Raw genomic sequence first — 16168 nt, forward strand, 5'->3', positions numbered from 1 at the left:
TGATATTTTTAAAACATTGAGAAAAAAACTAAAGAAATTTTCAAAAATCATATCACAGAATGAAAAGCGGTAGAATGCGTAGTCACTATTCATGTATAGTAAAACTACAATTAAAATCAACTGTACTCATTGAGCAATTATTTCTTACAGGTAAAAATTTAACAGCAGTTCTTAGACTTAAAGATTCTTTCAATGCCTAAAAAAGGAAAATAATAGGCAACACAAAAGAAACAGTCTGTTAGATTTATAGTTGAGGGCCCATAATGCTTTTGGGTCGTATAAACCTAAGAAAAGGTAAGACAAAAGAGAAAATGTTATACAAGTAAATACACTGATCATTGATAGGTAGACCTGCCTGTTACTACAAACATTTTGTAGAACTATAAATTTTGGTTGCTTATTGTAAAACTGTTTATGCAAATTAAATTCAATAAAACATGTTTTAGAGGAATGTTTGATGCCAGAAAACTTTCTTTCAAAAATTCGAAGCTTTATATAATCCTTTTAAGGCAACGTGCACATACCTGCAGGCGTAATAACCCAAAGTGTTATGGGCTCGTTGTTGTAATGTAAATACTGTCAAAGCAAAACATTGTCCAATACAATAATGTTAGTGTTAGAAAGAGGTCCAATATTGCATTTGAAAATCAGACCTGCAAAATATGAATACGTCATAGGGTATATTCTAAATTTTAGGATTAGTCTTTTTTTCCTCGAAATCTACAAAATTTTAGAACTTGCAGACAAGTCTACCTGACACGAAATGCCATGCAACGACAAAACATTTAATTTATTTGGCAACAAAACTTTTACTCATTCATCTTTTGATTAAGATGATTCCCAATATGTAAAAACAAATTGGCCTGTAAATGGTTGGTGAAAAAAATGGTGGAACTTTTTAAACACGCGAAAATAGACCAACAGGACAAAAATTTGGATTAATTAATAAACACAACACAGATATGACACTGGCATTGACTAGTCAAATCACATCACTTTCCCCAACTAATTTATCATACAATAAGCAGGTCCTTATTTTATGGTACCAAAAAAAAAAATCCCAATTATTTGAGAGAGTACATATATTTCAGGTCCCAGGTCTATGTTAGCTGTAAAATGAAAAAAAAAAAAAACAGAATAAAAACTGATTTTTTCGAGACATGAAATAAAACTCCCTATATTTTCTTTTTTGTTGGTTCTGTCTTTTGACGTTATGAATGTTTATCTTTTTATTTATATTTTTTTTATGACAGAATTTATCAAAATCGTACTGTCAGAAGATTTACAGGCCTGAACAAGTCTTAAAGATGTCCAAAAGTACACTGATCTATTTAGGAACACGTTGCTAAAGATTAAGTTGAGAACCCTTTCCAAATTTTTAGGAGAAAAAAAAAGTATAAATTGTATAGTATACTGTTTCTAATCGGTCATTTAAGTCCATTATACTCAACATATTTTGCAACACTTAACCCTTTCCTTACAAAGTGTAGGAAAATTGTCATATTTTTTAATAGCAAACATTTTTCTTATTCGGATTTGTTTTACAAATCACAAAATTTCAAGAATAATCTTTGTTACATTTACAAGAACACAGCATCGTGTTGTAGAACTTACTTTGCCCAACAAAATTATGTACAACATGAACTATTAGCTTTCATATTTCAGTTTGAAAATTTAATTTGTGTGTTGGTTCAGTATGAGTTAAACAATGCAAAGTAAATAGAAGGAATCATTTTGCAATCTACCGAGAAATCAAGCTGATATCATTGTACTTTGAGGAATAGGGCAGTGCGAAGTAGTGAAACACCAAAGGGTCAATATGTCAGAGATCATGAACTAGCTGGCACCACCTCTTGATGAAGGTGTGGAAGAATGTACAGGGGAAGAGCCGTCATTTTTGCCGTCTGTTTGTGACACGATCTCATAACCATCTGGGGGTCCGTCATAAAAGTGGAAAAAGGGACTGAAAAAAAAAAAGATATAAAACCCAGGAAAAAAAAAAAAATTTTAAAATTGAGCTTTTATATAGTGCAATATCCACTAAATGTGCTCAAAGCACTTTACAAGGGGTCCCTGGCCAACAGCACCATTTAACATTTAGGACAGGACAAGGCGCCTGTTAGGCGATATTACAATTTTTTTTGGACAAAGACAACATTGTTAACAGCCAGTTACTCATTTTATACTTAAGTACGGTGAGAGAATGTGAGTAAAGAGCCTTTTCCAAGGACTCAACTATGCGCCGAGCGAGGCTCGAACCCAGGACCTTCTGATACAAAAGCGAGTGTCATACCACTAGACCACATAGCCACAGTAAACTTGGTGTTCATGAGAATTTTACGAAAGACTACATAACCTAATTTTTATTTTCTAAATTATGTGACCAATTGTGTCTATCTGGTATTAGATAATTGTGATGATGATTATGATGCTATTTATGTGAATTTGTGTGCCTCTGTATTATATATGTCAAGATAGTATGTTATGTATTTTCTTCATAATATTGTAATGCCATTTGTAATTGAAATCCAAAAATTGCAACTATTTTGAGGACAATAGTTATAATAATTATTATTAATTCTTCTTCTTCTTCTTCATCTTCTTCTTCTTCTTCTTCTTCTTCTTATTATTATTATTATTATTATTATTATTATTATTATTATTATTATTATTATCATTATTATCATTATTATTATTATTATTATTATTATTATTATTATTATTGTTGTTGTTGTTGTTGTTGTTAATTATAATATCATTTTTGGACAGGGGGTCACAAATAATCAATCTGACAAACGTCTTTGAAGTGATAGAAAACCATCCAACCACATATATTTCACTAGAGTTTAATATTTTCAGGGATCCCAATAGCTCAAGTTGTTAGAGCACAGCGAGATTGATCTCGAGAGCAGTCGAGATTTTCTTTTTCTGACCACCTTGTCCACCCAGCTATGATTGGATAGCTGGGTCTGATAGATCTGACAGAAAGTACTTGCTATAGACTAGGGTCCTGTCTGAAGGGTAACAAGCAATTGCTATTGTCCATTTCACGCACTAGAAACTGGGATAAACTCCGGCTCCATGGGCCTAATTAATGGCTCTGAAGGACTACTTAATATTTTCAGCCATAACTTCAATTTTCCTCATTTAGGTAATCCCAACACAAGAACGCTTCCACTTCCAGGCAGTGAATCACATCTGAGAACTTCCTCCCAATGGAGCTCAAAATCTGAATATCTTGCACTGTCTGACTTTCACCTGTTTTGTTGGTATCTGGAAGCCTCTAGTATGTGTAAGTTTCAAGTGAACTGGATTAGATATTTTGATCTTCGTTGAAAAAAGTGAAAATGTGGCTCTTTATTATGTGTATTAAAAAAAGTTTGTTCTTTTGAGTTATGACAATATTCTTGATTCTCTTCAAACTTCCCTCATACTCACATGTATATCAAAAATGTGACTATTGACACGCCTGCCATGACCAAGTAGACAAAGCCAGGAAGAAAGTCAACAGTCACAGCATAAATCTTGTTGTAGACAATATTGGCTACCAAGCTACACATGACTTCTATCAGGGCTATGCTGGAAAACATGACACCTGTGGAAATTAAAATTTACATTATATATTTCAACTGTTTAAACCCAGTTGTAGTCAGTACCTCTGGTCCATAATTATTTTTTTTTAATTTAAAAAGAGGATAACATTCTCCAGTCTGAAAGAAATATTGTGTGGGTAATCCAATATGTGTGAGAATATCAAATACTGTGTCTTATCACTGTAGACAATTCATTGTCTTGTGTGTTCTGTGAATTGAATGTATTATTATTTCTTGTATTGTCATTAAATCGTAAACTCTGGGCTTCGAAGATAATGGCGACTGTGAGTATGGTGAGAACAAATGGACGTGCCTAAGCCTGTCGTGCCTAAGCCTGCATTTTGATTTTATCGATTTCTCTGTCTAAATCAATTTGGCCATTCATTTTTTTTAAAAAATATTTTCAGGGAAAGAGTTCCATATTCAGATGGTGCTTGAAAAAAAAGAGTTGAGATGAGCTGCAGGACCTGGTATGAGTGCTGTTTTTTTTTTTTTTCATGCTACATGTGTTATGATTTTGTATCTAAGCATGAAACAAAAGTAAATATTTTTTTTCTTATTTCAACTTTCCTCTTTAATTTTGTTCACGTTTGTGATCAATATTATATGATACAATTGATGTTGGTAATTGGAACATCACTTTATTATAACAGCCGCTTAATTGGAAAGATTTGCTTGTCACAGAATTTAAAAAAAAAACATATATGATTGGAATGTATGCTGGTTTATGGGAATGATTGGAGATCCGAAGCAAATGTTCTAGGAATTGATTTAATGTCCGATATAAAAAAAATGAATATCCCTATTGAGATGTATAAGAATGGAATCACACTGTATCTTCAGAAGAACAAATACATCTGTTTAATGAAAAAAAAATAAAAAAAAAAAAAAAATAATAATAATAATAATAATATGAGCCTTAATATGGCTTAATATCCACTAAACATGCTCAAAGAGCTTTACAATGGCTCCCTGACCAACAGCAATATGTAACATGTTGAATGAGACATGACGCCTGTTAGGCAATATTACAATTTTTTTTCCAACAGAGACAACGTTGTTAACGGCCATTTTAACCTGAGTACGGTGAGAGAATGTGAGTAAAGAGCCTTTTCCAAAGACTCAACTATGCACCAAGAGAAGTTCGAAACCAGGACCCTCCGATCCAAAAGTGATGAACAATGATGAACATTGGCATAAAGTCTACCACCACCCTTTGCCTTTCATATGATAATATGTTTGACATTTATTTGCCCTATGACAAGACATGCCACATTGATAATATACCATTCTTACACCCTTGCCTTTTGGAATTCAGGACGTGTTACAAACTGCTGCATGAGCTTGCGATTGCGCGTTAGGAACAGAATTCGAATTCCAAATCGCAAGAGTGTAAGAAATCATTTATTCTACCCCTCAATCGATTTCTATTTCGTCACCTTTGAATAAAAGGCATGTTCAAAAACACTTAAATAATACTTTTCAAAAAATTTAGTGAAATTTACGCTTGATAATCTGACGTCACAAATTATTATTGTAAACTTTATATCATTACGCGTCAATATTTAGGGAGAGGGGTGGAATAATGTGTTGTAATTTACAAGTCTCTTATTCATTTTCAGTCTATTTTCAGAATAGGGATGTCTTGACTTCTTTATAAATGTGTAGTCGTAAGATTAGATAGAGTGACTCATTCTCTTTGATTTGCTATCTTCACTACACACAAGTAATGTTAAATGTGAAAAACGGACGACAAAATTTTAGACAAACAAATGAAAGAATTCTCAGTATTAGTATATTATATATTGCTACTGCATGCAATAAACATGTATCAATAGCCTGTTCCAATTACGGAGACCACTCGCAGAATCGCTGAATTGGAGCTAATTCAGCCCAACAATGTTGTTCCAATGGCTTCCACTATATCATCATGGTGAATATGCCTGATTCGAAAGTTTGTTTTGTTATTTTTTTTCTCTAATTTAAAAAGAAAATCCTTGAGTGTTTGGAGCAGAAGGGGGAGAGGGAGGAGTGCTCTGATAGCATGCTGTGTGTTTGGCGAATGTATTCAAGCTAACAAGACAACCATGTTACAAGTGCAATATGTAACCATTTTTGAGACAAGCAACTAAACAGAGAAATGAATATCACTTAACTCAGTCAATCCTAGAGATTTTTGCTACTTTTCAAAATTGGAAAAATATATTAAAAATGAGCATGTACATATATAGTTTTATTCAACTTCCATTTACATGCAAAAACTAAAAAAAACAACATTTGTTTTGATACTACACCTATAATTTGTTTCAGAAAAAGGTAATAAAGTCAGTCCGTGGAATAAATCTCTCAAAGTAATCGATAAGTAAAAACTTGTGTCAATAAAAATAATACCTCTGAACCATAGGCCAACAAAAATAGAGGGATGGAAAGAGAGAGAGAGAGAAATAAATATATATATATATATATATATATATATATATATATATATATATATATATATATATATAGAGAGAGAGAGAGAGAGAGAGAGAGAGAGAGAGAGAGAGAGAGAGAGAGAGAGAGAGAGAGTGGGAGACAGAGTGGGAATCTTCACTTATTATTATATGAGCTACCTTGTTTATCTGGCCCAGCTAAAATAGACATGACACCTCTTGTAATTGGGGCTGTATTCAAACTTGGCACGACAAGTATAGGCACTGTGAAAAGGAATCAAGGAAATATCGCTTTTAATCAATACCATAACAACCGCCATTACAATAATCAAATCATCATCCTCAACAACAAAAACAACAAAAAAAAGAAAAATATACACAGGCATCTATGAGTCATGACCCAATTGTGGTATAGCCCCCTTAGAGTGTAAAGCATTAAGGACTGAACCACTTCTTACAGGGAGGTTGAACTTTTTGAAGACTTTCACCTATAATTCTAGCCGAGTCTCTTTTTACGAGGTTCAGATTCAATAAACATCACTCTACCCTTTTAAGGATTACTGTACAGTGTAGAGCGGATTATATAGACATTGCCTATATTGACAATTTGAGGGACATACTAGTTAAGAGCCGCTTGACGATGGATATGGCTGGTAACCAGTGTAAGATGGAGCCTTGTGGACTTTGCAGATGCAGGACATGCCCAAACTTATTCATGGAAAATTCCATCAAATTCCCAGATAAAGTGTGGGACATCCAACACGCCTTCACCTGCATTGATCGTAATCTGATTTACGCAATCATCTGCAAATGTTGCCACAAGAGATACATGGTAGAAACTGGTAAGAGATTAAGCGAGAGGTTTGGACAACATCTACGGTCTATTGAAAACAACGAGGACAAACCTGTCGCCCACCACTTAAATGAGTTCAGTCATAGAGGATTGCATGACATCCAAATCGCTGTCCTTCAGTTTTGCCACACCACTAAACAACAGGAAATACAGGGAGGCAGAACTGATACTTAAACTGAACACCCTGTCACCGCTCGGCACAACTCGAGAATGGACCACATTTAAATATTATAATACCTTTATCTCTTGCCCCTCAGACTCCCCCGGCCATCCATCTTCTATTCTTCAATTACATACCAATAACATTACTACTGTGACTACTACTACTACTTCTACTACTACTACTATTACTACTACTACTACTACTACTACTACTACTACTACTACTACTACTACTACTACTACTACTACTACTACTACTACTACTACTACTATTAAGACTACAACTACTACAACTACTAATACGACCAAAAGTACTACTGTTGCTTATGCTGCTGCTATTGCCACGTATGATTATACTAATATCCACATCCCTTACTTACATTTTATATTTATTTCCTAACAATGGTCTACACTTATCTTAATTCCCTTTCAATTGTGCACTACACAGTTCCTCCCTGCCTCTCCTTTTTTTACTTAATTAATTGCGCACCTTTTAAAAATATCTATTGTTCTATTTTAATTCGTGCTTCCTTACACAGGAGCATACTGTTTCCTGCACCATCAATGTTTTTGTTTATTTGCCTTAACAATGCCACTATCACATTATCTCATTCGTCTGTAGTGTTTCATTCATCCTGTTTTGTTGATAAAGGGGAAACCCGAAACGTCCACATTATCTCTTTTCATTTATTAAATTGAAGCTTACATTCAATTTAACATTGTTATTTATTTCTTCGAGCTTTGAGCAGCATCATTTAAATTACTTTATATCACCATGACATTAAAGTCCCATCTTTCTTTCAATAAAATAGGATTGGGGGTCAAAACTGTTCTCTACAGCCCATGTTAAATTTTGCCAACCAGTACAGAATTACTGACAAATCTAAAAATTATAAAACTATTTTTTTTTTTACAGATTAATACACGAGTAGCTTGCCTTGCGTTTCAAATTAAAGTTTTTATTTCTGCATTCTTTATTATTATTATTATTATTATTATTATTATTATTATTATTATTATTATTATTATTATTATTATTATTATTATTATTATTATTATTATTATTATTATTATATTACTATTATTATTATCATTTTATTATAATTATTATAATTATTATTATTATTATTTTTATTATTATTATCATTATTATTACGACAACTGTTAAGAATCTGGTTCCTAACATAACATACCCATGTACATTTGCCAAGAGTTTCTAACAAAGGCTTCCATAACAAAACTGCCTGCCCCAAAAAGCAGTCCAACCATGGAGAGAACCTCATCGCTGGCACAGCCTATACAACGACAGATCTAGTGGTAAAAAGATATCAAAAAAATAGTTATGACCAAGAAAAGGGGACAAAAAAAAGAGGAGTTGTAGGAGGAGGAGGTGGTAGAGGAGGAAGAGGAGAAGGAGGCAGTAGCATAAGTAGTAGTAGTAGTAGTAGTAGTAGTAGTAGTAGTAGTAGTAGTAGTAGTAGTAGTAGTAGTAGTAGTAGTAGTAGTAGTAGTAGTAGTAGTAGTAGTAGTAGTAGTAGTAGTAGTTAGTAGTAGTAGTAGTAGTAGTAGTAGTAGTAGTAGTAGTAGTAGTAGTAGTAGTAGTTAGTATGTAGTAGTAGTAGTATAGTAGTAGTAGTAGTAGTATAGTAAGTAGTAGTAGTAAGAAAGAGAAGAGAAAGAAGAAGAAGAAGAAGAAGAAGAAGAAGAAGAAGAAGAAGAAGAAGAAGAAGAAGAAGAAGAAGAAGAAGAAGAAAGAAGAAGAAGAAGAAAGAAGAAGAAGAAGAAGAAGAAGAAGAAGAAGAAGAAGAAGAAGAAGAAGAAGAAGAAGAAGAAGAAGAAGAAGAAGAAGAAGAAGAAGAAGAAGAAGAAGAAGAAGAAGAAGGAAAATCTAAAAGAGGAGAATGTGGAATAAAAAGAAAATGAAAAGAATATTTATAAAAATTAAAACCAACAAAAACTTACACAAAGATAAATCAAGGCAACAATGTAAGCTCCAGAAAATCTAACAGCTGCGTAGTAACCAATTTGAGCTGAGTCCCAGCATAGTGGTGCATGTCTCTGATAAAGTGTGTCATTAGTTCCGACATTTATTGTGTTGAGAACACTAGTGAAAAAAATAAGCAAAGATATAAACAGACTCAATCTCTTCCTCCTGTCCCCATCTCGAGAGTAAAGAAACACTATCCTGGTTGTGTAGTCCCAAAGCTTCTTCACAGATAATTTTTGTCTCTGCATTGGAAGGGTTTCAGGCAAAAAGAAGAGAGCGACGATTAACGACAATGCAACAGGACCAAGGATAGCTGAAGAAGCTGCAACATATCCAACATGTTTAATAAGTATCCCAACCACAACACTGGCAGCGGCTGACATGGAAGTGCCGAGGACTATAAGAATGGCTATTCCTAAAATACGAGTGTTCTTATCCCCACTGACATCAGCTGTGATGGAGAAAGTGGCTATCAAATGCACATAGAAGCTGCCTGCTATTCCATCAATGGCATATGCCAGGTAGAAAAGGTTTGTATCAAGGCTGAACCTAAAAGATTAAGAAGAAAATTACGTAAATCAGGAGGCTCATCTGGTTACAAGCAGTGATGAACATTGTTTAAGTACTTAAAAAATGTTTTTTAAAAACATCTACTAACCAGGAAACTTCAGGTTTATATTACACACAGCCTGATAAAAAACATTCTAAACATCGTTACAAAACATATTAACGACTACTTGAATAAAGAAAATAATTAATTTTTTTTTGTTTTTTGAATATGGAAATTAGCTAAAGTGAATATCTTTCCAAACTCTATCTTGAAACAGCAAATAAATAACTTAATATAATATAAATATACGGATACCTAATTAAACTGACGTTTATCAATTGCCAGGTCTGAAAACACAAATTGTTAAATGTTATGAGTTCATAGTTCATTGTTGTAATGGAAATACTCTCAAACCAATGCATAATATTGTCCATGACAACAATGTTAAGTCAAGCCTATTATCATTGTGTTCGATTATCAGACCTGCAAATATGTGCTAATCGACCTAAATAAATAAATAAACAAACTAACAAACAAACAAACAAACAAACAAACAAACAAACAAACAAACAAACAAACAAACAAATAAATAAATAAATAAATAGGGATTACTTTTCAAGTTACAAAAAAATAATATGGCAACTAAACTAAAATTAGGTACTAAACTCTATCCATCTCTTTAATGATAAACTCAATTTATTCATAAAAATCATGACACAAACTGAGGCAGAAAAGAAAACCAACATGCTGCGGAACTGGAAAACAACATGCTGCAGAACTGGAAAACAACATGCTGCAGAACTCATTTTGACTTTTGTTTTCATCTTTACTTGATTTGACGAATTCATGGCTGTTATCGAGCATACTTACTTCACAATGCAGATCACTAGAATGATTTTGATAGTGTATCCCAGCAGAGAGGAGATGATCGCAGGCCTGCGACCAACGATATCCACAATAGCACCAAAAAGTAGACATGATAGCAAAGCAGGAAAGCCTGTTGCAAAAGAATAATACATGGTTTCCACGGAGACCTAAACAGAGATGGATGAATAAAAATATTAAAGAATAAATCGATCAATCAGAGAAAGAAAAGTAAAAATAGATCGGGTAATATACATTAAAAGTGAGATAGAATATCTTTATTAATGTGTGTTTTGTGGTCTCATGGTGCGACTCACATACTCTGACCTGTGGGTGCCTGGTTTGAGTTCTGCTCTAGGCAGTTTAGTCCTTGGAAAAGGCTCTGCACTTCACAATTGTAACAGAACCTCAGAAGAGTCATTTACCATCCAATAATATTTTTAATATTGTTGTTGGGTGTGGCCCTTCAGAAGAATATTTGAAAAACCTAAAGCTTTCAGACTAATCCTATTATCTATATATCCTATTCAAACTTATTACTCGTAATAGAGATTTTAAAAGTGCTAAAATACAGGCAAAACTATGGTTTAGAATTTTTACAACAACAGCATACAGCATTTTTTGGCAATCTGTATAGCATCATGAATAAGTGACCCAATCCAATGAACTAAGAGAAAATGAATAAAATCAACTCTGTCTATGAGACGTACCGTACAATTCCATACTTACTCTAGCCTGGAAATCATCATTCAATTCCATACTTACTCTAGCCTGGATATCATCATACAATTCCATACTTACTCTAGCCTGGATATCATCATTCAATTCCATACTTACTCTAGCCTGAATATCATCATTCAATTACATACTTACTCTAGCCTGGATATCATCATTCAATTACATACTTACTCTAGCCTGGATATCATCATTCAATTCCATACTTTCTCTAGCCTGGATATCATCATTCAATTCCATACTTACTCTAGCCTGGATATCATCATTCAATTCCATACTTACTCTAGCCTGGATATCATCATTCAATTCCATACTTACTCTAGCCTGGATATCATCATTCAATTACATACTTACTCTAGCCTGGATATCATCATTCAATTCCATACTTACTCTAGCCTGGATATCATCATTCAATTCCATACTTACTCTAGCCTGGATATCATCATTTTTCATCTCGGAAAGACCACTTCCATTTCTGTCACACCCGTCTTTGTCGGCTACACTGGAAAAATCACTTTTGTTATGATGACTCTCAGCAGTCCATCTATCGAGAATGTATTGCGCTACCAGAGAGAATGACGAACCCATTACACTATTTAAAACGATAATCAAGGGCAGGACTATGCGAACTTTTGTCAGTGAATACTCCATTTGTGGTGTTACATGAGAAGTGTTACATGGAGTAGGATTAGGAATACCCCAGTCACGATAATCATCAATGATTTGATTGTCAAGAGTAGGAGAAGTCCCTCTAACAATTTGTAAATTGCCTTGAATATTATGTATATTGTTGCTGTTTAAACTTGGTGACAAGTTTGCAGTTAATTCAACATCAGGCACTTGACAAGTATCATCATCACTGTCTTCGAAGAATTGCCTACTTTTGCCTGAATTTGCTGCCTCCATTTTAGCTAAGATGTCAACCATTAATAATTTCAGTTTGCTGCTTAATTTAATGACACAAAATGCATTATCAAATAAATCAATGTCTTGATTCACTTCTTGTATATGTTACCATAATATATTCAAAAGAATTGGGATTTGGGATAAGGAGGTGGGAGGATGGGTTGTTAGATGAATTCTATAGAGCATATTAGAGTCAGTACCAACTTTTTTGTTCTGGAGCCAAACAATATAAACGAATTAACGCTGGCATAAAAATAATACGATGGGCGTCATTGAAACTTGTCCATGAATCTCACATATTTCTTTTTCCAAATGACATCAAATTTGAATCTGAAAAGAAAATTAATGAAGTTAGTAAATAAGTATGAATCTGTATGACTTAGAATCAATTGAGGTTTGGTATGGCTTTTAAACTGGAAGGTACCAGGATTGAACACAAAGACAGTAAAAATATTAATAATAATACTAATAATAATAATAATAATAATAATAATAATAATAATAATAATAATAATAATAATAATAATAATAATAATAATAATAATAATAATAATAATAAAATATATATATTCATCCAAAAAAATGGAAATTCGTTTACAGACGTGGCATGCATAAAAATGTATAAACACAAAGTTGAGAATCAATGGCGATAATATATACACACATATATATAAATATATATATATATATATATATATATATATATATATATATATATATATATATATATATATAATATATGTATACATATATTTTTGTACATTTGCATATATATATATATATATATATATATATATATATATATATATATACATATATATATATATATATATATATATATATATATATATATATATATATATATATATATATATATATATATATATATGCAAATGTACAAAAATGTTAAAATATACAACCAATAACCGAAAGCAACACTTTATATATTAATAAAATAAATTGAGATAGGCCATACCTCTGGCCTTTAGTCCGAACTTGTGAGTGTATATTTAAAAGATAGTATTTAATTTAAATCACAGTTGCGCGTTAAAAATTCGAACACCATGTGGCAAAAATGAATTAAGGTGATGTGTTGTCTTTGTTTTTATAGATATAATGCGACAGATCCTCATGGATAACTTAATATAATTGCGAAGGGGGTGATCGCCATCCTTCATAACTTTCTCCATTTTACTTAGACAAAATCTCTTGAACAGTTCTTCCACATTGGAAATTGGGTGAGTATAACTCCTGGCTTTACCAATTATCCGATCAATTTTCTTAATGTCGCAAATACTGGCATTTCCACACCATGCTGTAATACAAAAAGTAATAACGGTCTCCAAAACGGATCTATAAAAAATGGTGCATAATGTTTTGTCTATGTCAAATTCTGAAAGTTTCCGAATAAAATACATTCTTTTGCTCAATTTAGAGATAACAGCATCGGTTTGTAAATGCCACTCTGCAATTTATTGTCAATTAAAATACCCAAATATTTGTAAACCGAAACATAGGTGAACATAGGTGAACATTACAAACTTGAAAGAACACCTAGCATAGGTCAGTGACCCATAATGTGAAGCATGTTAATGGTAACAGTAACCTGTTCAAAGCAAATTTGCACACCCTGGTGCACTGGCTGGCACAGTGTGGTTAACAGGAAAAATACATTCATAAAAACTACAGAGTTAGAATATAAAGTACTAGAATCATGGTATTCTTTAAAAATGTGTACGTAATTCAGGAATGGTCATCCATTCCCCCCTTTCTAACAATTTTGAATTTGTCAAAATGGGCACCAAATAATTTGGTAAGCGCTTTGAATGAGTGTAAGTTAAATAATAATACCAGTCTTTGCATGGAACTAGAGCAAGACAGCGATAAAATGACTTGATAATATTTTGAAATGTTATTTAAACGTCTATACCCTTTTACTGACCTCCTATCAACAAAGTAGTGAATGGGCAACTGGGCTTCTTAGATCTGGCAGAAAGTACTTTGCAATATACTACCATCCCATCCAAAGGATAGCAAGCAATTACTATTGTCTGTTTCAAACTTTAGAAACTCGGAAGGTCTGTGGTTCTGGCCTCGTTCGACACATAGTTGAGTCCTTGGAATAGGCTCTTCACTCACATTCTGTCCCCAAACTCAGGTGTAAAATGAGTACCTGCAATTAACAGTGTTGACTCTGTCCAAAAAATTGTAATCTCCTAACAGGCGTCATGTCATGACTCACATGTTAAGTGTTGCTGTTGGCCAGGAACCCCATGTAAAGCACTTTGAGCATGTTTAGTGGATATTGCGCTATATAAATGCTCAATTTCTTTTTAGAACTGGGATAAATTCTGGCTCCATGGTCCTAATGGCTCTAAAGGACTAATTTTTTAAAAAATTAACGCTAAAACACTGCCAGATAATGTCACTGTTTTATGGAACAGTTTTCTTCTTGCAAAGGCAAGAATGGCAGACAATGCTTGAATTTCGGTATTAGTCAAGTGTGTTGGGCTAATAAATATATACAAAGGCCACCACCTAAAAAAACACCGTTTATCAACTAGCTTAATAGTAACAGCAGCTGACCAGCAGCAAGAGTAGTAGTAGTAGTAGTAGTAGTAGTAGTAGTAGTAGTAGTAGTAGTAGTAGTAGTAGTAGTAGTAGTAGTAGTAGTAGTACAGGAGTAGTACAGTGCAAGCCCCTTAATTGGAACATCTCCATTATGCAGAAATCATTCCAATCAAGCAGCGTTCCAATTAATCGATTTCATGAATGAGTGGCTTTCATAATTGAAACAATCATCAAGTAGCAGTAGCAGTAAACCAAGAAAAATAAATATTGTCATGAAAAAATATAAATGTTGGATTTAATAAAACGTACTAAAAAGAAGAATTACAGGCACTTGCATTTTTAAACATGAAGATTAAAAGGGAACTATAACCGAATTGGCGAAATTCAATTAGATTTTTTTTCATTTTCATGACCTGTCACAGAATTGGTAAAAAATTATACAATTTTATGGTCATCTTTTGACATTATTATAATTTAAAAATATAATTAATAAAACTGCATTGCCTTAGTTCAGAAACACCAATCAACACACAATAAAGATGATATTGCGACGGCACTGACTTGACACCGTGAGAGATAGAGCACCGCTAAACACTCCTATGCCTATGTCAAAAGTTCTCCTTAAATCAGGAAGTAAAGTAATGGTAACAATGAAAATATAACCGAATTTTCCCAGTTTCAATGATACACTTCCTCATCCTCGTAGCTTATTAAGGCAGTGGCGGGGGAAACAACTCAAATAATGTAAAACGTGTAAGATGGGTAAATGTCAGCCTGTGAGAACAAACATAATTTGTTGCAAACACGACTGTGTAGATAGGCCTAGATTTAGTAAAGGTACGTGAACGTGCCTTAGCTAATCCGCTTTTCGCTGATGATAGCGTCTGTGTCGGATTATTTTAACTAGATATATTGAAAAACGGCGGTTTATTTTTTTTTTCTGATCTGAGAAATATTTAAGTACATGAACAAAAGTCTTGAAAATTGTAAAAGGCATTACTTAACTAATCAAAACCTAAGGCGACAGGAGTTTACAACCAGTTCCAGCCAGACACTCTATCGAACATTGACGTCACATCTGCATTTCTTGGAAAATTCATTTTGATTTTGAGGCCAGTCAGTTACAATATCGGAACAATCTGGCACGAAATATTTGATTTGCAAGAAGAAGTATTAGTATCTAGCTATGAGTTTTATCCGAGGCATTATTTATAATGTTGATAATTAAAAGGTCTAGCGTTAAAAGACTCACGCCTGGGTGACTCTCAGTCTCATGGATGACCAATTATCCATGCATCATAACATAAAATAATATTACGCTGAACTCTCCTACGGGAGATGACCCAAGGATAAGTCTCTAGTACCAACCGAAATTTTTGTTGTCTTATTGTTACAATTTCTTAAGTCATCACACTCCATTCCTTTCGAATTAGCAACGAAGATGATTTAATTACCGCAAATCATGCACTGAGGTGGCCGGAAAAGTCAATTGACAATGACCTTGACAGTAACCCA

General features: G+C 33.2%; 1 protein-coding gene across 5 annotated transcripts; it reads right to left on the reverse strand.

Moving 5' to 3' along the window:
- Positions 1 to 1180: 1180 nt before the first annotated feature.
- LOC144979971 (lysosomal proton-coupled steroid conjugate and bile acid symporter SLC46A3-like) lies at positions 1181 to 16150 on the reverse strand. Of its 5 annotated transcripts, none has more exons than XM_078927329.1 (8): positions 16022 to 16150; positions 11603 to 12412; positions 10448 to 10611; positions 9003 to 9576; positions 8234 to 8351; positions 6206 to 6289; positions 3439 to 3595; positions 1181 to 1963 (listed from the first exon to the last, which is right to left on the reverse strand). In XM_078927329.1, the coding sequence occupies exons 2-8, from the start codon at positions 12101 to 12103 to the stop codon at positions 1837 to 1839; spliced, it is 1725 nt and encodes a 574-aa protein (XP_078783455.1). In that variant the 5' UTR covers positions 12104 to 12412; positions 16022 to 16150; the 3' UTR covers positions 1181 to 1836. The 5 variants fall into 5 exon arrangements, with proteins under 5 accessions (XP_078783455.1, XP_078783454.1, XP_078783451.1 ...); XM_078927328.1 differs by lacking the exon at positions 16022 to 16150 and adding an exon at positions 15659 to 15733; XM_078927325.1 differs by lacking the exon at positions 16022 to 16150 and adding an exon at positions 15654 to 15727.
- Positions 16151 to 16168: the final 18 nt, after the last annotated feature.

The sequence above is a fragment of the Berghia stephanieae genome, chromosome 9, assembly GCF_034508935.2.
Source record: "Berghia stephanieae isolate SIO BIC M18660-M18661 chromosome 9, UCSD_Bste_1.3, whole genome shotgun sequence".
Lineage (NCBI taxonomy): Eukaryota > Metazoa > Mollusca > Gastropoda > Nudibranchia > Aeolidiidae > Berghia > Berghia stephanieae.

What these genes read in the sequence shown, in the direction of transcription:
- LOC144979971 (XM_078927329.1), bottom strand. Translation starts at nt 12,103, where the DNA reads ATGGTTGACATCTTAGCTAAAATGGAGGCAGCAAATTCAGGCAAAAGT. An exon ending in TTGCCTTGATTTATCTTTGT is followed by an intron (nt 8,352 to 9,002) that starts GTAAGTTTTTGT and finishes TTTTACCACTAG; the next exon opens with ATCTGTCGTTGTATAGGCTG. An exon ending in CTCTTGGCAAATGTACATGG is followed by an intron (nt 6,290 to 8,233) that starts GTATGTTATGTT and finishes TCCTTTTCACAG; the next exon opens with TGCCTATACTTGTCGTGCCA.